General features: G+C 39.7%; 2 protein-coding genes across 6 annotated transcripts in view; one reads left to right on the top strand and one right to left on the bottom strand.

The window, feature by feature from the left end:
* Positions 1–26,462, bottom strand: part of CMSS1 (cms1 ribosomal small subunit homolog) — a 224,489-nt gene that overhangs the window by 79,362 nt on the left and 118,665 nt on the right. The window contains exon 2 of one of the 5 annotated variants that reach the window (XM_027681083.1): positions 10,016–10,055. The exons of the other annotated variants lie outside the window; for them this stretch is intronic. Coding sequence (XP_027536884.1) covers positions 10,016–10,052 — 37 coding nt within the window. The 5' untranslated portion in view covers positions 10,053–10,055. The remainder of the gene's footprint in view (positions 1–10,015; positions 10,056–26,462) is intronic. 5 annotated transcript variants of the gene reach the window in all.
* FILIP1L (filamin A interacting protein 1 like) overlaps positions 1–26,462 on the top strand; it is a 188,028-nt gene that overhangs the window by 46,316 nt on the left and 115,250 nt on the right. The gene's annotated exons all lie outside the window — the stretch shown is intronic.

Raw genomic sequence — 26,462 nt, 5'->3', positions numbered from 1 at the left:
AAATTCTTGTGAGGAATATAATTGATTCTTATAGGGGGTTTTCCTCCTCAAAGACATATTTCTCGCAGTTTTCTTTTTTGTGATGACTACTGGGCTCTGCATTACACAAGCAGAAGAATGACAAGGCAAGAGCAGACATGCTAACCTTTCAATTTATAATGTAGCTGTAAATGCTTGTAGCTCAAAAAAAGTGGCAGTCATTGAGTGAGTCTCAACATTATTGAGAATGCCTCCAGCCCTAGAAGCAGTTCATGTTATATTTGAGAAGTGGTGGAAGGGGCTCTTACTGCTTAAATCTTTGGTAGACTTTTAAAGTTCATTTTCACAGTCTAAAGGCTTGGGAAGGTAATGATAACTTCCAGTATTCTCTAGAATACTGCTGTCATTGTGGTCTTCTTAAGTTATTTGCATGACGTGGTTTCTCTGTGCCACAAACATACACAAAGAGGAAATATTTCTGCCTTGCATTATCTCTGCAAGTGAGAGATTGCCTACAAAGGGAAAAGTAACAGCTGCGGAGATATACTGCCATAGAGGATATCAGCCTCCATTTACATCTCTTCAAGTGGAACTGACAAGTGTGGACTGCACCTAAGATCTGAGCATGCAACTGTGCCAGTCAGATGACAATTCAATCACAGAAAAAGTAAGATAAAGAAGATTTTTGGTTTACAGATGTTCTGCACTTAAACTTTATGCACATATTTTCAATGGCCTCTCATTCCCATTTGCACACAGATTCACAAAATAAGAGATATGAGCAACTTGTTCTCCAGTTTGCAGGTTGGCAGTAAGTCTCATACAGCTGGTATGCCTGTGTCTACTAATAACAAGGCTGCAGTTTTCTGTACCTCAGGCAAATTAATGGAAAACATCTACTTTACTCCTTTGGTACAAGTAGATGTAATGAAGAATTCCCTTTTGCCAACAGAAACTACCTGAGGAACAAACTATGAGTCTTTCTCAGTAAACTTTCTGAGTTTTAATTCAGATGTGAGGGGGAAAGCCACCAGTGAAATGAAGAAGCAAACAGATAAAAATCTCTGTAATGTCCTCTCTGCTCAGAGCTCAGAAAAGCTCTGCTATGCATGGAGACCTGGCGTCAGCCCCATGCTCCCCCAAGACGAAAGGAACTCCATCAGGGTGTGAGCTGCAGTCCCCAACAAAGAATTTCTTTTGTCTCTGTTAGTCTGGCAGACCTGAGAATGAACTCCTCAACTTCTGGGCAGGAAAGCATGTGTTGGGTCATGCACTCCTGTCATGCTGGATCACAGTGCATCCAGCAGTGCATCCAGTGGTTGGAAAACTCTGTGACAAGAAGAAAAAAGTGTTCTGGCATGGCAGGAGCACCGTTGTTAAAAGGTCTCCTGTCAGTAAGCAGGAGTGACTGACTGGCAGAGATCTGGCTTAACTGGAGCAAACTCCATTGTGCTCCTCATCCCACAGGAGAGGCGTGGCTGGTTGAGAAATCAAGGCTCATGCTGCCTCTGCCTCCATACTGAAGAGAAAAAAAACCCAGCTGCCTCTGCGGCCAAACAGGCACAGTGCAGGTTAAGCTGTGGGGGAACTTGAGGGTAAAGCCTCATGTGATGGTCTCGTGTTCACCGTGTGCACTCTGCCAGGTCTGGTCAGGGAGTCAGACAGCTCTCAGAAAGGTGCCTAGTACACGTGAAACAGAAAGGTCCAAGAAATATCACTTGCTTTTAGCTGAAGATCAGACACTGAGGACGTTTGGTAAAGTCACACAGGGTGCGACAAAGGGTATGTCATGCAGCAGGTTTTCTATGATGCACCCAGCCAAGGAGGTTGCATCTGACCTGCGGTCTGTTTAAGAAATACAGCTTCACTGTCTTCTGTGTTTTATCTCATTGTGATCATGGGTCACGCAAGGCAGTCAGCCTATTGTTCTTGCCACATGATAAGTAACTAGCTACATGTAAACAAAGCAATTAAGCTCCATAAGGAACTGTTTGCCATGCAAAGCTGAACTAAACATTGCATTTTGTTTCGGGAATCCAAATATGGTAAATTACTGACAGTTAACTATGACCATGGGATTATTTGCTGCACAGAAAGGGTAAGCAGAACAGGCAGCACAAGCTGGAAAATCACCTTTTATCCTCTTCACCCTGACACTAACCATCTTGAGACCCTTCTGGTGTCACTGCTAGCTGCATTTTGCTGAGTATCACCTTAGCATAACTAATTCATGATTATGGGGGAATAGACAGATAAAATTCTTATGGTGGCACAGCTGGTTCTTCAGCTGCAAAACTACCAGGCTCCATCAGTACCTCTCCAGGAGAATAGCTCAGTCGTTAACCTCTTAATGTATCTGGCAGTCAGACAATTCATTAGGGAATAACACAGCACACAAATACACACCAACTCATTATTTTCTTATTAGCTGTACTCCTGTTGCATCTAAAAGCCCTAATCAATATCAGACTGTCAACTTGCTGAACAGAATACACACAGAGGAAGAAAGAATCCCCTCCCAAATGTCCACAAGACCAGAAGACTGGATACTTCGAACCCAACACAAACATCCAACTCAAAAAAACCCCCTAACAACTCTTCCATTGCTAATTTGTGTACATGTTCAGCTTTGCAGGCTATTTCCTATTTTACATATTCATGAGATGTAGTAATTTTTAATAGATAAGGTAGAAAAAGAACCACCAAAATAAAACCAGAAAGGAAACATTACTAAATCTATTGGGGGGCTAATAAAGGCAAAAGTAAAAATGCATTCTGTTATAGCACCCACTGGAACATTCACTTTTATATTTTAAATGTGCACACTTTACTCCTTTTCAAAGATTTAGCAGCTATCCCCAGTTACAGACTTGCAGTACAGCTCTCTGTGTCTGTCACTGTGGAACAGAAGGAACTGAGCTGAAGCAAGCACAAGACTAAGGGAGAAAAACCAGGGTTAGGCTGAAGAGTACATAGTGGAGTGGGTGCTGAGCCCTGAGTCAGACAGCTCCCAGCACAGCAAGGGGAAGGACAGAGCCTGGAAGGTGATGGCAGCTTTAACGATAAGTTCATAAAGTTCACATTGGAAACCCTGGAGTTAAAACCACAGTCATGGTGGATTTTCTCATTCCCACTAGTCACACTCTCCCAACCAACTCAGCTATGTGGTATCTATGCTTACGCTGCCTTAGAAACATCCCAGCCTCCTGATGAAGTTACTAGATAAATTGTAAGTTTTGAAATGCAGCTAGACAAAGGTTAAAGAAAACAAACTGTGGTCTGTTATCTACTGTAGCGCTGCAGCACACGTCTCCATCTCTGATGAAGGGTGAAAAACACCATTTTGTGCAACAGACTGGCAAGGACAGCCGCTGGGAGGCTGAAATGGCCTGTTATGGTGGTGTCTTCCAAATGACATAAAGCTGCAGGAGAGTGGGACATAGGCTGTGCTGATGCTCTTTCCAGTACAGTAATAGAAGAAGCACAACAAACACACACAAACAAAGAAGCCAAAACACTCTAATTTGGTTCATTTTACAAATTCTGGGTGCCAAAATGGGAGCAGAGACCTGGACGAAAAGAATAGAAATAGCCTTAAATTTCTTTCTGAGTTTTACCCACCATCATAAACATTACTCTCCATCAGATTATTACAACTAACCTTTTATATTCCTCGCAAATACTTACAGGCACACCTTCAAAGCTGCCCATGGACAATAGAGGATCACTGAGTATCCTAAAGGAGGCAACAGAGCCCAGACCACACAGAAAAACAGTCAACTGGGTTTTGAATCAAAAATCCACATCAAGTGCTGCTTTTCTGTCCCTCAGGTTTTTACTTTTTGCCCACTGAAGGGAATCCTTCATTCAGCAGAGACAAAAAGGTCTAGAGTCCCTTCTTGGGACACATCTTAGGGTGGGATAAGGTGGGAAGGGACCAGGGCAGGCCTGGACTACGGTCTGTTTGGAGTCACGTAGGGACTCGGAGAGTTTGGGACTCATCCTATAGGAAGATCAAGTTAACTCAGAGGAGTCAGAAAGCTGTGAAGGGCTGGAATCCAAAGCCAGGGGTGAGGAGGGCTAGACCTGGGACAGACGGTAGGACACGAGTTTGCTCCCAGTCCTAGTGAAACTGATATCTACGGAAAGGTCCCGTTCCTCTTGCAGCCAACACAGGAACAACAAGTGTGTTCGGCAGCTTTCTTGTCACAGGGTGATCGCAGTATACAAATTCTGACTGCGAAGCACTTGAGACTGGGAAGAAAAAGGAAAGCTGCTTCTAGACCATGCAGTGACTAGAGATGCCAAAGCTCAAGCTTTCATCAAACAGGCACAACTACTGTCAGCAGTTTCTGCTTGTCCATTGGATAGTTCAGCATCCATCCTTTCCAACACAACATTCAGAGGAAGCTATTGTAGAAGTGCAGGTGTATGACACTCAGGATGCACTCTCCAAAATGTGCAAGTGTAGTACAAGCTTAGATTTACCCTTATTCCTTACTTAAACATGGTATTTCTCTGCCTTCTCTAACCTCTGCGCCATCTTTCCGTATTTTAATCTTGGCTCCATTAACCATATGCTCTGCTCTTTTCTGCTCTGCCTTCACTCTCTCTGGCTTTCCTCTTCTTCACTAAAACAGCCCTTCCTTCTTGAATTCTGTTTCATCACCAACACAACAAAAATCATAACACTAATCTGATTTCATATGTGTAGCACACTTGATTTTACTTTTGCATTCCCCACATTTTCCTCTCCAATGACGCTGTCCACATGTTCTTTGGGACAAGGCCTGTTTAAATTTGAACTGTGAACAGAATCTCATCTGGCCCCTCAGTATGCCCTGAACAAAGGCACTTAATACTAGTTGATTAACCTGCTTCTTACAATACACTGTATTCCACCTTTGGATTTGAAGTCTTAGGTCAACACATTAATGCTGTGTCATCCCCCAGTACAGCACCTGATGCAATTTTCTTCAAGGTCACTTTGCCAACAACTTTGAAGGTGGTTGAGAAATTCTACCTCAAACCCCAGGCAAGAGGCAAAGCTGCTGTATCAGGGAAAATTCTTCTGAGGTACAGAGCAAACAGCCTCTAAATTTCATCCTTAAGAAACATAAGGCAGAGTTCTTACCCAGCCCTTGCCTCTGCATCTAAGAGGGTTTGGTAAGTGCTTGCATACCATGGTGTTGAGCATGGCAGTAAAACCCAGAAGGATCATTTAAACAAGCCAGGACCTGGGCATTCTGTTTCTCATGGCACCATCATCATATATGACTGCTGCCAAAAATGACAGTATAAGTTTCCCACTGAACCCAAGACATGGTTGACAAATATCCCAAAAAAGAATAAAAAATATTTATATCTTAAAACATGCTGACTGGGTAAACAAGATTGTAGCTTGGTCTCTGCTATGTCCTGCTTACCAGTGTGCAGGCTGAAGCAGACATAAATGTTTACAGCAGTCACTGCTGTGCATGCACACATGCCCCATGGGCTGCCCTTCCCCCCCTTTGCCTGGCAGGAGCAGAGCAAGCCCTGAACAGAAGGATGGTGCCCTGTTTCAGGTAAGCGCCTGAATTGACCACTTACACTAGACTGAACATCTTAGACATCAGGACAGCAGGTCTAATTTCCAATGCCATCTTTCTATTTCCAGTTCTACTATATACTGATATATCACACTACCGTAAAGAAGTAAGACCTTTTTTAAAGGTCTTTTTTAACATCCAAAGTCCTTCTGAAATTTGCCATCCTAGTCAAAGCACCTCAGATGCACTTATTCTGCAAATTCCTTCTTATAAAATCACCATTAATAGGAGACAACCTGCAATCTATTGAACTGTTATTAAGAGAACCAACAATAACAATCAAGTCTACCCAGTTGTTCTAGTTAATTCTTGTGGCTTTACCATCACCGTGTTTTCTCCCCTTTCCTTACTGCCTGAGAGACACCAACACAGTGTTTGCCTATCTAGCCATGCAAACACAGCAATGGCAGAGGATATGCTTGAAAATTGTCTGAACTATTAATGAGGAAAAAAATGGATCCTTTTTCCCGAGTAGTCACAGCCATTATTAGTAACAAGGATATGCAAAAAACATTAAAGTAGATGCATGAACTTTTAGCTGATGATATGCCGTAGTCCATTACATCTGAGGAAGTGTTGTTACGGGGAATGCTAGTGAGAGCATTTTGATATGGGCCACAGGACTGGCTAACACCAGTTTCACTGCTCAGTGTAGCATATTTTTCCTATTATGTAATGCTTATTGTAGGTATTATAATGATACATAACTGAAAGCCATCAGTAAAGGCTTTCACAAGGGACTGTGCAAAGAAAACTGATACAATGATAAAGAGACAGCACTTGATTGTTTTTCCTTACACTCTTTTGTACCTTTTGGTGGCTGTTAAATTGGTATGTTCTGATCAGATCTCCCAACCTCACCTGCCACCTTTATGATACCATTTGTCAGACCAAATTTAGAAAACAGCTGCTGGGAGAAGGGCTGCTGTCTCATCACTTGTGGAAGGTCACTAAATAAAGAGGTGGTGGCGGGGAGGGAGGTCTCTGTCAGGTCACTTCACATCATTACAGGCTGTACAAGCACCATCTTTTGCAGGACGATTTTTTTCAGCACATGCAGATTCCAAAATGGTTAGAAAACAGAGTAACTAGCTGGGGCAATTATGGGGAAACCACTCAAAATATGAAACCGTATTAGGTGGCCTTTTATTGACTATGCCTAATTTAAAGTTTATATGTCATGAGGGCAGACTTGCAGAAATTCTCATGAATGCAGTGTAATCAAGCTTATATTAAAACTAGGCAGACATTTTCACCACCAAAGCCAAGATTTCATTAGGAACCTTTCTCTGGTTTCTCTGTTGAACTTTCTACATTTATAGGACTCTGTCAAAATTACCTCTTAAAGATTTGAGACTGAATTAACTGAGACCTTCCAGGGTGCTATTTATTACCATGAAAAAGTACACTAATTTGAGTATTTAGGGTAGTTTAGGGTATTCAGACCTTATGTCTTATAAGAAACTTCAACTGCTGACAACGCGAAGCAGATGAAAAGTACTGCTTCCATTCCCAAGCTCATATATTATAATTGTACTAAATGATCATTTAATCATTAAAAGGAGAAGTGTGCAATGCAAATGAAAGTTCAGAAAGTAAACAGTTTAATGTCTCAAAATCCCTTCTGTCATTGACAGACTGCAGAGGTCTAAGAATCCACATCAAGTGGAATTTAATAAACAGGTTTGATTTATTGTTAAAAATTCATGTGAAATTAAATGACTGAGCACTACTTCAAAGCAACTAGCTATCCAGTTACTCCTCCAGTTTATTCGTAATCCCACTTCCTCACCAAATACTCTAAATTCAATACAATATAATTACAAAATGCTGAATTGCATGTAGAAGTCTGCCTATCGGTTCTTTAAAATATCACAGTGAAGAGATGCTTATTCTAACCTCACTATGTAAAATACAATTTTGGAACCCCCCTATAATTCCAGCATGAAATCACCACAGTTGCTCTAAAAATGCAGTATTTTAAAATTTAATACCTAATATTTTGGGGGAAAAATATTTGCATCTTGTAAACGGAGAAAGAAAGGCAGCTCAAGTCTGTTTGTCCTTAAAAAAAAGTTTGTTACACAACGGGGAAAAAAAATCCACCAGTTGCTTAAACCAAACAAAACATTTAATTACAAGTCCCAGTCCATTCTGGCACCTGGTCAGTGCAGACACATGCACAGTGTGCAAGGTGTAGGACAAAACCATAAGAAGTTGCACATTGTCTCATACAGTGGAAAAGGGATAAGACCTAGAAACAAAATGATTTGCTGATAACGGGCCCACATAGTCATTGGTTCCAGAGATTCCTCTCCTTCATTTGCCTCTTCAGTGCCTTCTGGGCCATTAGAAAGGCAAGTTCCATCAAGTAGAGATTTCAGTAAGGCCATTCCAAACATCAAAGGCAGCAACAAAGATGACACACAAACAAATATGAGAAGGACATAAAAGAAGACAAGTCTGGAGCAGCTGTCAGAATAAAGGAAGCAAGACTGAGGCTGGGCAGACAATAAGAGATCAGAAAAAGAAATGCTGGCAGATTAGCATCAAGCTGGGCAGTGAAAGCAAAAAAAAGGAAAACTGGTTATTGCTCTCCCCTGGAACAGAAAAGCAGTCAAGCTAAGAGGAAGAAGCTGGTGAAAGAATATAACTGTCACTATAATATTAGCCTTGCCAAACTTTAAATTCCTTTAAAACAGGCAAAATCAGTGTCTTAGGAAATGAACAGGAAGCACACGCTATTTCTCTGGCAGCCAATACTGAGAAAGTATGCAGGATAAAATGACAGAATTCTGTCCTCGTATGAATGCAATCAGAGAAGTTGGAAAGGAGGAAAAATTTGAAGATGTTGCAAGCGTAAGGGAGGAGAATGCTAAGCTCCCATTGCATGTAGGCAACCAGCACGGGTCCAAAGACATGTCTAGACACACTGCAACAGCTCTGTGAGGGTCAGGTATGGGAGCAGCCCAGCTGTGACTACATGAACATAGAGCATTAGCTTATAACCTGTCAACCCTGTCAGTAATCCATCCGGTAACAGTGACTCTCTCACAGTAGCAAAAACATGGTGTAAGAGTACAGGGAACTTAATGCTGTGGGGAATAACGAAATTCTCCATTCCTATCTGAGTTTTTTTGAAAGAAGAAACAGCTTCCAGTTGGGCAGAATCTGAAAACTACATCTCTTGGATTCAGTTCTTGAAGTTCGACAACAGCAGTCCTGGCTGCAAAGGATTCTGGAGTTGCTGCAAAGAAGTAATACAGCAACTCTGAGCTACAAAGTCATTCACTGATTTTCTCATCTGTCAGAAGAAAATTAGAACTCAGGCCTGCAACCTAAAACCTGTGTTATAGTTACTGCAACCTCTATTTTTTCTAGGGTAAAAATTATATCCATCCAGACAATAAAACAGGATTGTGATTTGAAGTCAAATTAGTACCATAATGAATTCTGGATCAATATATTGAGTCCCAAAGTAATTTGTTCTTTCTCTTGACTCAGTCTTCCAAGTAACTACATAATGCATAACACAGTGGGTTTGGGGGCATGGAAAGTCATACATTGGAGTTTGTCTCAAAACAACCAGCTTCAGCTCAAGTGCAAGACCAAATCTTTACATAACAGTAACTACTTCAACAAATTTAGGATAGATGTTAACTTCCACGAGGGTATGAAATAGCCATATTTATATGAAGCCCTTGATTAATGTCTTACCATGTCCAAGTACTTTATTAAAGTCAGGAATTGAGTATGTGGCACTTATCTGGGTAAATGATGCCTGTGTATAAAATGCAGTTTGCATCCCATCTGCACTACAAACTAAAACAACGTGGTCAGCCAATTCAGATTTTTGCTGTGCTTGTAGTTTAGGTAGATCCAATCTACCTCAAGACTCAGAAGAGATCAAATCCAGTTGAAGATTTTAAGAGAAAAGAGTATTAGATGTAGACAGGAGAGCTAAAGATGATACAGATATAATTTGTGCAATTTGTACCACGGAAGCCCCGAGAGAATTGTCAGGCTGCCTGTGGCTTTTGTGAATGGGCAACATTCTAACTACCACTGTGCCCATGCCCCAAGCAATTACATAGACACTCTCAGAGCTACTGGAAGACTAAAATGATGGAAGGATGAATCATGACTCCAAATGGGCAGTGTCACAGAGCTGGTAGAAGGCTGAACCACGACCTCAATTGTAGAAGGTTGAACCACGACCTCAATTTCACCCCCAGCTGGACAGTGTAATACAACTCCTGTCCAACCTATGCATCTTAATAAAAAAGCAAAAATCTATACTAGAAGTGTGAGCAATACTTCAGTAGGTGTTCAGACCATGGTCTGAGATACATGTGTTCTGTGAGGGAGAAAGGGAGGGAATGAAATTATCAGCCTAAGGGTACACTCCAGTATTTCTTCAGTGACTTTTGTACATGAAGTCTTGCATCTTTCCATTGTCTCAGGACTCCAGGCAGTTTCCATCGTCTAAAAAGGAAAAAAACCCAGTAGTCCACAAAGAGAATTATTTGGGCCTGTAGCTATTTGTGTTTTAATATAAAATATTGAACTGAAGTGAATTAAAAAACCAGCTAATCTATGCTGTGAATACTGTGGTGCATAGGCAAATATAAAGTATATCAGTGAGTCTTATTTCCTGATGTAAAAGCTTGGTCCGCATAGAAATTCAGTCTGCAAAGCTGAATATTTTACAGAGCTACTCAATTACATACGTCAGACATTCTCCACTTTTCTGTTACGGGGGCTGAAAATGTGCCAGTCAACTTTTGTGCTGTTCTACCTTGTGACGACTACACATTTGAGTCATGTTAAAAATGTGGCAAAAGAAGTCGGGAGTAGCCCTTCTAGTTTAAGTCTATAATGACTTACACTGAAAGCGTATTTGTTTTCAACTCCTACACAAGCATTTATAGTAGTTTTTAAAGGGATGAAAATGTCCCAATAGCATGCCCCTGAGCTGCTATGACACAACTCAAGCATAAAATCATTAAAATTTGGTCTCAAGAAGTAGACTTTTTTGTAATTTTGTTTCTTAATTAGAGAAGAGACTATAGGGCATGTGTGGTTTATAATATTACATAATACAAATAGCATTCATTTTAACAATTGTCTAAATGCAGATTTAAACAATTAGCCAAAATATTGTCTCAAATATTATCACGTCTAATTAAAAAAAAAATTCTTTTAAAAGCACTCAAATGCAGTTATAGTAGGAAACCCATAAAATCCTATTTAAATGATGTAACAAGTCTTATCTAAACCAGCTGGATGGAACATCAATCCTAGAATGTCTTTATTCTGTGAGTTTATATAAAAAAGAGATGAGACCATATCTGCATCTAAATTCAACAACATAATTTTTTTAAAGAAACACAAGGCCTGAATTCATAGAAGTGCAGAAGATGATGTGGATAGGTCAACTGTATTACTCCAAATTCAGCTTTTGGGAACCATATCCATCAAATACACTGCTCTCTTTCTGCCTCCCCATTTTTTGCCAAATACTGATATGCGAGGGCAAGACAGGGAGGGATAAGAAAGATCCTAAAGAAGGGAGCTTTCAACCACATGCTATTCTGTTTTCTACTACTGCATAGTAGACTTCAATTTTTTTACACTTTATGTATCACATACTATTTGAGAGATATATATATATCATACACATCATTAGTATGCATTATATCATCACATAAATTTCCCTTGCTTGCCTCAAAATCTCTCAGTCAATGTACATTTCCTCACGCTTTCTGTGCTTCCATGACCAGTTCCACTGAGCTGTGTATTGTAAACTAGAAATTTTGTTTCTCTTGTGCTCAAGGACTCCTGTATTTCTCCTCTGTGTTCCTGCACCTTACCAATTTTTCCTGCACAGTAAAAAAATTCAATAGACTTTTCTCCTCTTTTTCTACCCACACAGTAAAGAGGTACCTTCACCTAATATATGCCAGACCAAATGACACAAAATTAAAGGACTAGGCATTCTGCTTCCGGCATAAATGAAAGTCCAACTGTTGTGACCTTTGGTTGTTCTCTAGAAGAAAGCTGTAGAGGCCTCAGTTCATTTTTCAAGGGTTTTATAATCAATTTTTTTATTTTAGAGTGAGAGAGAGAAAAATCTATAGTTCACCAGCAGGGTCAGGGAAGTGAGTTTGCTCCTAAGGGGCAAAGAAGAACGACAGGACAGGCAACAGCTACCAGTGACAACCCATCACCAAGCAATGAAAGTACAAATAAGAGTAAAGTCTGGCAAAGTTTCAAGTTTGGAGAAGTAAGAAAAGCAAAGCAGGAAACATAAATTTGGGACAGAAGACCACAAATGAAGGGAGACAGTCAAGTGACAATATGAAGCTGCACAGCACATGGGAGATCACCAGCTCTGGGATTAAGTCCCACAAAAGCTTCCAGAACACATTCAGGCTGGAAGCATCTGCTTATTTGATTAAAAAGATCAGGAAATATAGGAATCAAATGCCTGCCAACAAAAATGCCAGGCTTCTCCAGCAAGAACAACACTGCAACCTTAAAAAAAAACACCTTGGGTTCAAGTGCTTGATTTTGTTCTAAATATCTGAAGGACACAAAACAAAATAGGAGGACAAGGCTGTTGGAAAGCAAGGCAGAGCAATGAGAGTTTTATTCTCGTTTTAGATGTGCAGTACACAGGATTGATTGAAAATAGCTAGGCAATGATGCTTATTACGTTCTGGAGATTAGGATCAGGCAAAGGCTTTATGCTGGCTGCCAGCATTTGAACAGTTTTGAGACATATCAGAAGATTATGTGATTCCAGAAGACCTTTTTTTTTAAAAAAAAAGCAAGCAACTAGTGGGTGCTTTTAATACATGTTGAGTACAGTCAGGCTTTGTTTGAGAAAGCATTGCTTATCTCAAAATAAGCAGGATCCAGACAAAATGCTTCATCGGTTCACTGCCTCCTAACAAGATCTTTACTTAGGAGCTCTACTCATTGTTTTGAACAAATGCAACTTGAAAACAAAGCCAGAAGAACCTAACTGGTAGCAAAAGGTATTTGCTAAATAGTCAGGGCATGGGTGATGCTAGATGGACAGTCACTCCAGGACAAAAGCAGTGTCTCAAAAGCTTGTACATGGATTCCAAGCTGTGAATATCATCTACTCTCAGTGTGGCTGCAGCCTCCAGCAAAAGTGATGAGGGAATTATTGCTCTCCCTCACCTGAGTAGGACCCTAATCTTGTACAAGAGAACAGTCACAAGCACTATGGGAGGTGGACTCGTGTTTTGGCCAACAGGAAATGAGATTAACAAGAGATGACAATTGGGATGATTTAAAAAAAAACTGCACAACTCCTCCATTCCCCCCATGAGCGGTGACAACTGGCTGGCTATTGAATTCCAACCTGAGTTGGACAAAAGCATCTGGAATACGGATAAGAGAAACAACACTAACTCCACTTTTGACACACAGTAGTCACCAGTACAGAAACAGGTTTTTTTTTCCTTTTTCTTTTTTTTTTTTTGGTCAAAAATTGGAAATAGTGACTCACTAGCTCTGCATCCTACAAATCCTACCCCCTGCTAAGAAGCTTAATCATTCACAGCCCCTCCCATCACATTGCAGTCAGTTGAAAAGGCTTTGGTTTTTAAAGGAAACTTGTGATTTTCATAACATTTTCTCCTCATAGTAAGTAAGCCATTTAAATCTCTCTACTTTATTACATGCTCCAGTACACCAAGCAGTCTGAAGACAGGGAAATGGATTAGATAAATAGAAATATTTTTGTTATGACCTAATTTAAGGATCTTAAAAATAATATGATGACTTCAAAAACTGCAAGGCATCAAAAGGCTTAAAAGAATTGCAGAGACATGAGAGTGCAAGATATCTGGCAAGTATTGATAGAGTAATGTTTAACTCGAATGAGAAACAGGAGGCATTCAGAGACACATGGTTACCATTCACATAAATTTATGACCAGGGCATTTCTGTTACTGTAATACTCTTTGTACCAGGAGCCATATGCAATGGTTCGCTCTTTTATGTGCAATGTCCGTTTATGTCATATTGGTGAAAATTAAAGCAAGGTTTGCATTTGGAATTTGCTGGCTGCCAGTACAACGTAAAAGATGAAGGTAGTATGGCTTCTGCTCTTTATAAAAGAAATCAACAGTCCTAGGAGAAGCAATCTTGCAGCTTAGTAAGAAAGAGGAGATGGCTACGAGACAAAAGTATGCCCACTAATACATGCAATTAACATCAGTCTAGTGCACTTCAAGCTACACCTGTAATAAAACTGCCAATGTTTCTATCAAACTAAAGAACGCGCTGCTTCCTTGATTACTTTAGAAGTTCATTTGTGCATTTGCACTAGCACTGAAACTTCATTAGCATTATTGCTTGTTCTACAGGATGCCTTTAGTGAGCCACTGCCTACCACACCGTCAATGGTTTTCTGGTTCCGTGAACAGAAATTTAAAGTGAATAAAATACAGTCTGCAAAGCAGACACACAATGCCACCTCTATTGCAATTCCCTCATTAGTTTTAGAGTTTATATTATCTTCCATATTACATTCCTCCTTACAGAAGCACTTAGACATCACAGCAGCCTGAGTAATAAAACCCCAAATTAAAAATAGTAACAACTTCTCCTTATCTGGCAGTAAGTGTCTAGGATCCCAAATATGGTGAAGCAATTCGTAAACTGGAGAAATAATGAGTTGTAGGAAAAAATATTCCATATCTTATCACAAACTGTTTTTCCAGCGGGTGCCTGCCTCGACCTGTACACCAAATTCACATTCAGATACGATGGGAAGAACTCCTCAGTCACACGCTGTTCACTACTCTGTCCTTTGATTCTTGGGTATGATGCCTGCCCTCCCCAAACTGTTCTTTGGTTTGTCAGCTTTATGGTTTCTCCTAAAGTAATTTACTTCAAGAGAAGAAAAATATTATACCTAAAACCACAGGAAACACCACTGCCCCAACCCTAACCCATGTTCAGTTCATCTCTTGCTGCATTTTTAAGTTCCACTGCACGTGTCTGCATCTTTCTGTCACGTCTTGTATTCTTTGTCACCTCTCTGAGCATATTTGCACAGCCCAATACTGCACTGTAAACCCCCGAATTTACACTTAGTTGGCTGCTGAGACAAATGTTTCCCCTTTTTCTCTGATAAAACAACATGCCAGTGTGGTTCTTTACAATAAAGCAGGGACAGAGGAGTCACAACAAAACACAGCTCCACAGCGTGCCAGGCATAGTGGACAGAGTCCAGCCCAACACCTATGACAACTCCAACCTCAAATAGTGACAAGAAAACTACATGTTATAGTGGCTCATTCCCATTTGTTTTCCCACAGTGCAGCCAGAGACAAAAGCAGCAAGGCCCCAGCTGAGGTTAAATCTAGAAAAAACTCTTTTCATAGGTAAAAGTTCCTCAAAGGGAGATGGGTTTATTAGGTCAGAAACATTTTACCCTGTGAGTTGATGAAGCCTCAAAAGCAAAAGAGTATCAGTGCTCCAAAGAAAATTAAAATGTGTTCATGCAATACGCTTCTTCCCCTAGCTTCCCTGACAATTGCTTCATCAAGACTGACCCTTTTCCAACGTCCTTCTACTAAAAAGGCTTTTTTGGAGAATAATAGTGCATGTTACAGATGGAACAGCTCGTTTTGCTTCTTGTTCGTTTGCTAAAAAACAAACCTGACTACAAACCCAACAACCACCCCAAAATGAAAAAAAAAAAAAGGTTTCTACTTGGAAGAAGCATTCCTGGAAGGAAAAGAAATAAAAATTAAGTACCTCACGAACACAGCAGAAAGATTGTTGGTTGTCTCACTCTGCTGGAATGCTTTACAAAATCCCTTACATCCCCACATGGAATAAAATGTCACAGTAGTTCTTGACGCTTCACCTATATTTTACAAATACCTCAGTTGAGAGGTCATGTAAATTTTGTTCTCAGTTCTCCTGTGTGCTTTGATTTCTATATTTTTTTAAAGCGATTTTCAGATTATGGATTTCATTTAACAGATATGATTATCATAATGGAGAATAAAGAGCAAAGGAGAGAAATACGGTTATCATGGATAACATTTTCAAAATTTCCCTCATGAGTTACACAATCCCATGAAATTTCAGTAGGATTGATAATAAGCCCAATACAACCTAGATGCTGTCCACCCAATAAACACACCTGCCTACCCCACCCCAGTAGTGACAGGCTTCCAACCAGGGCTGTACCTTACTGAAATAACATATTTGCCACAGACAATCCCTTCCACAGACAATGCATGTAAAGTGTAAGCATTATCTAAGTCACTGGGTGTTACAGATATCACAAATGCACATAATGGTTTGTCTTGTCTATTTACTCAGGGCTTTTCACAGCCACAGTTTAATTCCTGCTCAAGGCCACAAAATTTTCATGGGAAACAAAATTTTTTGCAAGTCAAGGCAGTTGGAGACTTCTAAGGGCCTAGTCTTTCAATAAGTGCAATCACATGAAATTAATAAGTGAAATGTTAAAAAGAAATGTTCTGTCCAGCTTTCAACATTCATGGAGATGGCTGCTTTTTTCCCCATCAGCATCTGAGCAGCTGATAAGTGAGAACTTCAGGAAGCTGGCAAGGTTGCCATGTAAGACATCAACACCCCAAACCTTTAACAGTAACTTAAGCACAGTGTAAACTGACTGCAGTGCACTAAAATTGCACAAGAGATTCAGGAGGTATCATCTGGGTAGGACAACATAACAATTTTACACCACTTGTACCAATCTCTTGCTGCTTGTGTTATGCAATTAATGCCATTCACACATTAACAAAGAAAAAAAAAGCAAAAGCCTCAGGCTTCACTGCTTTTCCTAAATGTGAGTACCCCGTTGCTCTGTTATTACAAAGACATTTCTATTGGTATAGATGACTAATGGAGGGTTTATAAATTACTAATTCCCAAAAGCTGCTTTAAAGCTTACATTTCACATATTTTTTTACTCAAGTTCCATATTAGAAGAGGGGATTAGTGTCACTGTTTTAGAGATTACTGTATATTAGTATAAAGCCTTACAGAATTTTGAGTCAGTGCCATTGAAGCAGAGCACTGTGCTGTATGGGAAACTGTTACTGCACTTATAATAGCTCATAATATGTTCAGAAATGCAACAAATCTGAAAAAAATCTCAGATCTAATTCACTATGTTCATGTATTTAAAATTTAAAATAATGCATGCAGTGCTTTACACTTATTTGCTCTTCCATAAACACGATGGAATTTTGACATTTAAGCAAAAAGACTGCTCTGATTTATTTGCAGATTAAGTTGTATTTTTGTGCTAAATGCTCAGCTACTCTGCTGCACAGATCAAATCATGACATTTGTTCATATATGGTTATTTGGTTATTCTCCGATGCATGGAAACTGAAAAAAAAAAAACCACACCAAAAAAAACCCACACTAAACCAAGAAGTTACTCAGTTAAAAGCTCTCTCCATCTGCCTGGAGTTTTATTAATAACTCATCACCATGGTATCACAGCATCTTAAAGAAAATAAAACACAGAGATAGTTGCTAGGCTCTCCAGCCTCTAAGGCTAAAAGGGAATACTTCTTGGGGAAAAGTGGGAGAAATTGTTTTGGTCTGTTTCCTTATCATTCTTGAGGGTGAGGCTAAGCCAAGAGATGGGCCTCATATTGTGTTCTGAAAGCTGCAAGTATTGTGGCCATCATTCAAATATGCTACCCATGATCCAGGTCTCTGCACTAACACTTACATAAAAAAAAACCAAAAAAACCCCAGAAAAACTGTGAAGGGACAAAACTTTAAGAAAAAGGGAATGGGATGAAGGAATGCATTGACTTCTGCAGCACTCCCACTTACCCCTTGAAAGGACTCTTCAACCAATTGTCTTAACCACAATAAGCTGTTTGCTAACATGCACTGAACTCCTGCAGAAGGGGCTCCAGCATCAGCACAGGGCACAGACTTGCCCTCACTGAGCCCCACAGTGTCGTGCTGTAAATGCATCTGACGTCAGTGGGGGGAAACAGGGAATAGCTCAATGACAGATTCTCTACCCTGAAGAGTTTCAGCTGTTTCTCACAAGTATTTTCAAACTGACTGAATTTGCTAAGTGCTACTCTTTACCTGTAACACTTTACCCATCAATACTGAGAGGGAGGATGTCCCCCTGACTGACAGGTTTAGGCTCCAGGAGAAACAGGCAGTCTTTATACTTATAAACATTATCTGCTTCAAGAAGGGAAGTCAGCTTAAAATATACTATAACATCTTCAGAATTCTCATACAGAGAAGCATCAAGCTTAAATGCAGTAAAACACACATTACAGATGGATTTTGTTGGCAGTGCACACCCCTTTTCAAAAAGCATGTACTGCAAGGTTGCTCATGTCCAACTGTTGCCACACTATTATTCCAGGAAAGAATGTAACTTCAAAAGAAAATTAGTAAAAACAACACATATACTGCAGAGTACAAGAGTGTGCTTCCTACTTACAAATAATTACACTATTGACTGAATTCATTCTAAGGCCAAAAAGTAATGCAGTCAGAAGTCGCACTTTTAGTTGATACTCTGTTGTGATGAAGTGTCCATGAGCAGGGAAGCTTTACAGAACCATTACGTGTTCTGTTAGGGAGACACGTCAGCCGTGCCAACTATCCAGCCTACCATCTGTGAGAGGGGCAGTGAGTGATTACACCATTTCCTTCCCTCTTCCTTGTTCAGATGAGAAAGCAAACAGGGTTACAAAAAGAACCATGGGATGCATCAGATTCATCTCCAGTGCCGTCTCCTTGAAGTCACAGCACTGATTACTTTCTTCACATATAAAGTTAACACAGCAGAAAGATTGTGTAGCTCAAGGGAGAGGGAAGACCAGAAGCACCAGGGAAGTGCCTGATGAAGGGCTGGCACAATACAAAAAGCCATAAGCAGCTGGCTTGGTGCACTCCCCCAGAGACACCGCCATAGCTCAACATGTGTCCCTCTTAGAAGGGTCTTTACTCCTGCCTGCTGTTTATTATGCCTTTTATTACATGTTTTTTACACTCATGTTACTAAAGCAGAAGTCTGTCACCCCCACCATGTATAAAAGGCTGTGCTTTGGTCTCTCAGGTGGCCTCAGGGTAAGTTACAAGAGAAGCTAAGTGCAGGAGGAGACTCCTTGTGCTTCAGTTGTTTAGCTAATTAGTGCCAGCAACAAGACAGAAAATCCTTTTCTTTTTTCTAGATTTGAGAGGTCGCAATTCCTGCAACATGAACCTGTGTGCTCCTTAGGGTCCAGTCCTCCTTTTAGGGTGAAAAAGAAGCATAGATCAAGGTAAAAATCTCTGGAAACAAACAAAGAAATCACCCTAATCTAACCCTGTCTGTCAGGCCTGGAGCATTTTATCCCTCTCTGTACCCAGAACATATACAACTAATTCTATTTTCTAGAACAGTAATTGTTGATTGATGAGTCATCTTTCCTGTAAATTTATTTTTTAAGTGATGTTGGCATTGTTCCTTGAAATTCCTCTCTGACTATGTAATGGAAATTTTGACCTCACACTCTAGTTTCTCTTAACATCACAGATACTGAGATTTTGACTTTAGGAAGACCAAACAGTTGAATAAAGGATGCAATGAAGAAATCTGTAGCTTGAAAAGAAAGCAAGCTGTACTAAATAAACAACTGAGTAAATATTTAGCTGTATGGCCATTAGGTTACGTTCCTAATAATACAGCAACACATTTATCATAATTAAGAATTCATGGGGTAGGTGGTTGCTTCCCTCTTTCCCCTCCCAAAATTGGTCATGTGGCCGAAGTTGTTGGCAAGTGAAATTTGCCAAACTATATAAAAGTTTAGTTTTTTTCCTTTCACTTAGCAACTCCTCATATTAAAGTTTGGAAAACATACTGCAATTAGTCGTCAGAAAACACAAAGCAGAAAAATGTAAACCAGAAGAAAGTCAAAAGTAACCAAAAGCTCTGAAAAAATACGTCCCTGAGACACAATTATTGCAGTGGGTAGCATAACACTTTTCAGATAGCAACCACCAAGAATAAGGGCTTTTCATCTCCCTATTCTTCCTCCATTTGGAGGCAACAGGGAAAGGTCATGGTAGCCCAAATTTCTCAGCTACACAGAGTTCAAAAGACATGATGAAGAACTTGGAATATTGAACTGCCTTAGTCCCACAAGAAGAATTAGATGGATCTTCATAGCAAGAATAAAAGTGAGCACATTTGAGAACTACTCTGATTTATCTAAAATATCATTTAATAAATAGAAGATAACCTCCTCCTTCCACTCAGCCTGCATGCAGTGGGCAGGAAAACTGTGCAGCACTCACAAAGAGACAGGTGCCACTAAGCACCTGCTGGAGGCTCTACCCAGTAATTTTAACCAGCCACTTACAATCACCATGGCAAGCTAAAGCTGTGAAGTGGCACATTCATGACTCATGAAGGCCAAGCCTATTTAAGATGAATTTACACTCATGTCTGTCTTCCAAGGGACATGACAACACGAGCTTCAAATTATGCACTCTTGGCAAAACTCTAAACAAAGATTTCTCAAATGACAGCACCATTATGGTCTATAGTAGTTCTTCATGGTCATGCCAGAGGGCATCCCACTCTATCCCACCCATGCTACTACCAACCAGTTTTCATTCAGGCCAATCAAAGGAGACAGGGTATTTGGAAATGAGCTCTAACCACAGGGCAGCCCACAGCAGGCTCTTCACAGGCTTCATTAGACAGGGACCAACGTAAATGGCCAATTTAAGCCATGGAGAAAAGAGCAACTTTGAAACTCTGCAGACACTGCTCTTCTCCATCAACATGGCACTCTGAATGGAAACTGTGCACCCAGCAGTTCCTTACCTCTGACTGCAGGTAGGCTGGGACATGTGACTGTGCTGCTGGGACTCCAGACAGCTTTGCAGCTGTTTTTGAGACCCCTAGGAATGTCTGTTCTCAGTCTGTTGGTTTGATGGAATGAGTTAATGTGACTTGTACAGGTGTGATGGCTGACTGATAAGGTGTCAAAAAATACTTGTGATGATACTGAAAAAAAATTAAAATCTATGTGTTGCAACATTCCCAGCTGTTATCATAACCTCAATAAAGCTGAGTTCTCAAAAGAAGACAGCCTGGTAGTGGAGGGGGGAGGTAAGAAGGAAAAGAATGGAAGAAGGGAAGGAGGGAAAGAAGACAGTAAAATTAGTTGTTTGTTACCTTTCCAGCCTCAGCAATTAATCTAACAGTTGGTAAAACCCATCCATATATGCAAATAAGAAAAAAAAAATTCTTCACATTTCCCTGTAGAGAACATTTATGGAAAAAAAAAACCAAACAGCTCAAACTTTCTGAGAACAGGTAACAGCCAAGTTGAAACTGTTTCTGTACACATTAATAGCTCATAGGTGGCTGTAAATTAGTAAAATAATGCCTGTGACCTAGGGTGAAACATAGAGAATTTCAATACAAGCTAGTACAGACTTCCTTACATACAGTCATTAGTGGATGCAGGAGAGAAATGGCCAAAAGCTTTCTTGTTCCACTGATGCAATTTTAAGTAAAGCATTTCCAAAAGTCTCCTTATCATTCCTTTGAGCTTCACAGGCAAACTTTCACTGATTCAAATATAAGTCGATACTGGGGGAGATGAGTGTTCTTTCTAGGGACAAAAAATACAAACATCATATGGAAAGTTGGGCAGAATACGGGGAAAAAAAATTAGCATCTGTGTAGTTACTTCTGCTGCTAGGGAAACTTCCACCAGATGTTACCTCAGCTGCCTCCCAAACCACTGTCACATCTGCTCTCTTCCTCACTGAATACCAGTGGTAACTGAACTAATTTTTCATTCAACTCATATTTGTACAATATTTTAAACACCCTTGAAGAACTCATTTTTAAGGAGTTACAAGACCCACAAAAAGCAATGTGAAAAAACCCTGTAATTACATGATTGAATAACCTGAAATTCTCAAGTTATTTAATATATAGAAAATACCATTATCTATAAAAAATATTATTGGAAGTCATTATATTGTTCATAAGCAGAAGTACTGGAACAACAACAGAAATAATGGTCCACAAAAACTACCAGAACTAAAGAGGGAAAGGGAAGAAAAAACTTCATTATTAAATTCACATCTTTATTAGGGAGACTAAAATTCTTCCACAAGACCTTCCTTATATACCAAGAACTGAAATTATTTCTGTGTTCAGTTACTGAAAATCCCCTCTGCCTATCACCTTTGTTGTATGGAAGATATGCTTACACTTAGCAGCAGTGGAAGTATTGCACTTGTATCCAGCGTGGGGAGGGGAATACAGAAAATATGCCAAACCACCAAAAAAACCCATGCACACACAAAAAACGAACCACCAAACACAAAGAGAAAAAGATCACACAGATAAAAACTCCTTATCCTAACATTTTCTATTCTGGAATTTTAAAAATTATCCTAAACTTAAGTTTACACGTAAGAAATATATAGCATCTGTGTGATCTAAAATAATCTAAAAGGAAGTATCTTTGTAAGACTGATACCGTAATCCAGTTTATCTATTATTCTCAACAGTCATTATTTTTAAAATGTATAAGGAAGTAATAATTATTCCAAACTCAAGTTATTCTCCAGACTTTTTACTTTCAGCCCAAAAACTTTTTCTAGTTATTTTCTAGATATGTTGCACTACACTATATATTGTAGAGAAAAATACAATAAAGACATCAGAGAAGCAAAAAAATGTTGAGATCCATGTTACCACTGTGCTCCAGCTGATACCCTGGGTGACCCCGAACAAATCCCTTAGTCACATTCCCACCAAAAATGGGAGAAGGCTCCAGACTCTGAAAAATGACTGTGAGACTGAAAAATGTTTACAGAGCAGCTTGCAATCATCAAACAGAGGGCTCTGCAAATGGAAAGTATTACAACATATGCGATGTTCTAGCCATGCATTTATAAAAACACCCCCCAAAAAAACCAGAAAAAAGAACATTTACAATCATGACTAGGCACATGTTCCAAACAGAAATGAAAATCCTGTTTCTTTGGTATAGTTCTTCGATTTTTCATAACTTACACTTGATAAAGACTAGGTCTATAAATAAGAAAAATAAATCAGAAGCTCATCCATACAGGATCATATGAAAGCTATACTTTTCAAACTGCAGGCATGACAAGGTTCTTGGAAAGAGGCAGTATCTAGTACCAGATTTAACTCCTATAGCTAAAAGTCAGATTTCCAGCTATCAAGGTCTTTCTTTGGGTTTCAGTCACCTTTGTAAAGCAAGGGATAAAAGGAAAAGAAGCACTTTTTGTAAAAGGGAGAGATTCAGAAGGGACAAAACAATGTGTGTTAGGTCAGGATGCAACAAAGCTGATACTAGCCCTTGATTCACAGATGGACTGAAAAGCCCATGCCTTGGATTTGCACATGAGAAATCAAGATAAGTCGGTTTTCACTTGCAGATGAGAAATCAAGGTATATTTGTTTGCAGGAAGAGAGGGTGTCACCACCTGAAAGGAACCCAGAAAGTTTTTCTTTCTTCTCCTCTTTGGTAAAATTTGGATGAGGGAACAAAGAAACCAAAGGCCACTGTTTCCTAGCAAAATGCTTATTCAAGCAAACAAAGAAATACATTCATCAATTACAAAGGTGGTGCAAAACACCAACTCATCGTTTCCAAATGCATAGCGTAAGCAAATAAAAGCCTACTATTTTTCCCATAATTATTTTTTCTTACAAAAAATCAGCTATACTCTTCAATCAACATGTAAATCTAAAGAAACAACAGAAATCAGCGTTTTCTCTCCATGTGTGAAATGAATGATTAGCCTAAACAACTAAAAGCATCAGAGTGCCTAATATCCATTGGTTTCTCCCAGTGTTCATCCATACTGCACATCTGACAGTTGTTTCAAAGAAAATCTGGATTGAATAACATGATTCAGATGTGAAGAGACTGACAATAAACAGCATTTTAGTACCACTCAGTCATAAAACAGCAAGCTTTAGTACTGCATGTCCACATTAGGAAAAATGAAACCGTTTCTTCCGAGAACAACATGCTGGGTGTTTGACCCATGTGCCTGCAATGAAAACCAGGGGAAATTTGTTTTCCTAATTTCCCTTGTTCCTTCAACATTTAAAATCAGTCATACATAATAAAGTATAACTACTAAAAAAAATCCCAACTTTTATTTTAAAATCTTATAAAAATAATTTTGAATGGATTACCCATTTTTGTCATTTTTCATAAAACCATTTTATGATGCTGTTGTTCTTAAAGAACAATGCTAACACAAGAACTACAAACAAAGCCATAAAAGGCTTTTCTCAAAGATTACTAAGTGGATTGGATGGCCTATGATGAATGCAAAAGCCGTTCAGTGCAAGCATGTCAGGATGCTAACATAAGTGATAGGCCTACCCATGGCAAGGAGGCAACTACAAAGCTCTGGGAAGAAACACAAAACACAGTGACTTCTTCCACATTTTAAAAGGGCCTTCCATATCTCCCTTCAAATCTCTACATGAAGAGTCTTTTAGTAGTTTCTATAACCGCTAATTCTTCTATAAAATGGATAAAAGAACAAACAGTGTAACTGGACTCACCACATTTCTCAAGTCTTCTAGGCTATGGTGGACAGATGAATTTATCCTGCTGTAAGAAAAAAAACTTCACAAATGCAAATATATACCACAACACATCACTAGCAGATGGTGATTACAAAATGTGTATGAGGGAGGCTCGGGTGTGCTTAGTCATACAGTTCACAAGGAAAGACAGATTACTATGGATATGTTGCCATAATGATGCATAATTTCCAAAATTCAAAGCTGACAATAAGATTTCAGAATAGAATTTGAGCAGAATTGTCAAAACCAGCAAGATATGGCCAAAAAAAAAAAAAGGCATGACTGTAAACTTGCCTTGTTTTTGTAATCTTTTTGTGCCTAATGGCTACAGATAGAGATGAGATACAGAACAAGGTGGCCACTGGTCTGACAATACGTCTACTTCTCAAAGCTCAGTAGAAGCCAGATACAAAGAAGCAATAGCCTTTCTTATCCAGTCTATCCATGTTACTGATGGTATGATCTTTCTATTTTTTTATTTAATAGCAGTCCTTTTATTGTTAATGGATGTGGTTTATGCAAATTTTATCCACTACTGATACAGATTCATAAATTACTCTAAATTACAGTGCTGTAATTGGACAGTGTTGACATGAAACTTGAGTAGTGTAAGAATTTCCAGAGGCACGATGCCTGGAGCCAAAGTTTAATTTCAGCTCTGAAGCAGACTCCCTTTGCACCTTTAGGCTACTCATCTCCATTTCCTCCCTTCTAAACTTGCCTCCCAGGATGGGACTAGAGGTTTAATTAATGAATGTGAATCATCTTATCATTGCCTTTTGAATTCCAGATATAATCAATAATGAGCCACACTTTTACTCGGGCACACCTTCCACTACGCCTGTCAGAAGCGGTCTCACAAAACACCAAACCAAAGCTGTGCTATTTTTAATCTCTGCCAACAAGTGCAGCAGTCTGCCTTTAAGTGTGCAGCCACTTCCATACAGCCTGTGCTCTGACCTCTTGCATCATGGCTTCCCTGCTAACCATGCTCAAGTCAGCAACCTAAGAGACAGCAGTCAGATGACAATCCATGTGTACCTGCCTTTGCAGCCCCCATGTGCCGAGCAGAGACCATCACTGGTTGTAAGCACGCATCCTCTGCCAGGAGTCACCTCTCCTCAGAGGATATGTCTCCCTTTTCCCACACACAGCCACAGGGCAGGTCAACACTCCTCAAACAAACTGAGATGCTTGCATGATCACTCCCTAATCATTTCCACCCAAGGCAGACTAGTACAGATGAGCTCCTCAGCTTTTATGGTTGAGCTTGCTTGTTCCGACCAGAACAGGCCAGAGAACAATTGCAGCTGCGAAACTGGGAATGAGGGGGTAGAAGAATATTGCAAGATATGCGTGGTAAATTCTTGTATGCGACCAGCACACCATTAATCAATGCCCAAGGACTTTTTCAAATTATGCCGCTGCCAGATGTGCTCCTCTCTGTCTTCATGTCATTCATATGATTTTACACTCATGAGACTCCCTGTGTACCAGATTTGATCACCTCCATCTCTCTGTTTAAGTACTTTTGTATGTTGTGATCCCAGTTGTTTTCGGCATCAGTATCAAGAAAATAATTTCAGGCACGTGCTATTGAAGAGACAGGTTTTTTATTTGACACTAAACAGCTTTACACTGTAGAGCAAAAGGAAAGGGAAGCTACTGGACATATTGTAACTAGAAAGTACCATTATTTTCCATCTGGTAACCTCCTGACAATTCCAGAGGTATCACAGCAGGCATGTTCCTGTCCCACCTCCCTGTTCAATACTCCATGACAGTCATCACCACCCTCTTGTCTGGTCACCAGGATCACTTCAGCATATACTGCAGGCTAAGATACTTGCAGAGTAATTTCAATCCTTAACTTCAGAGCTGTGAGACAGCTTGTGGGTGAACGTCCAGTTTTAATGACAAGACAAAGTGATGGAGAAGCTGTTATTATCACTCTCAGAGGCAAGCTGTTCCGCTAAGTTTCAGCAAGGAAGTGTTAGGAAAAGAGCTGCCAGAAAAAAATAATTAAATCTACATCAGCCATTTAATACACAAAAAAGAATTAAGCTCCTGTCAGTCGTAAGTTCCTCAAGGTCTGACTGTTTCTGTACCAAGTATATTGCCAGATCCATTAAAGAAAATGAGAACAAAACCAATGCACGTGCATGCATGTGCCCAGACACACACAGTGGATGATAATCACTCAGATCTCAGGGCAAGAT

Source organism: Neopelma chrysocephalum, unplaced genomic scaffold (genome assembly GCF_003984885.1).
Source record: "Neopelma chrysocephalum unplaced genomic scaffold, ASM398488v2 Primary Assembly neopelma1_60, whole genome shotgun sequence".
NCBI lineage: Eukaryota > Metazoa > Chordata > Aves > Passeriformes > Pipridae > Neopelma > Neopelma chrysocephalum.
This window is presented reverse-complemented; position numbering and strand designations above follow the sequence as displayed.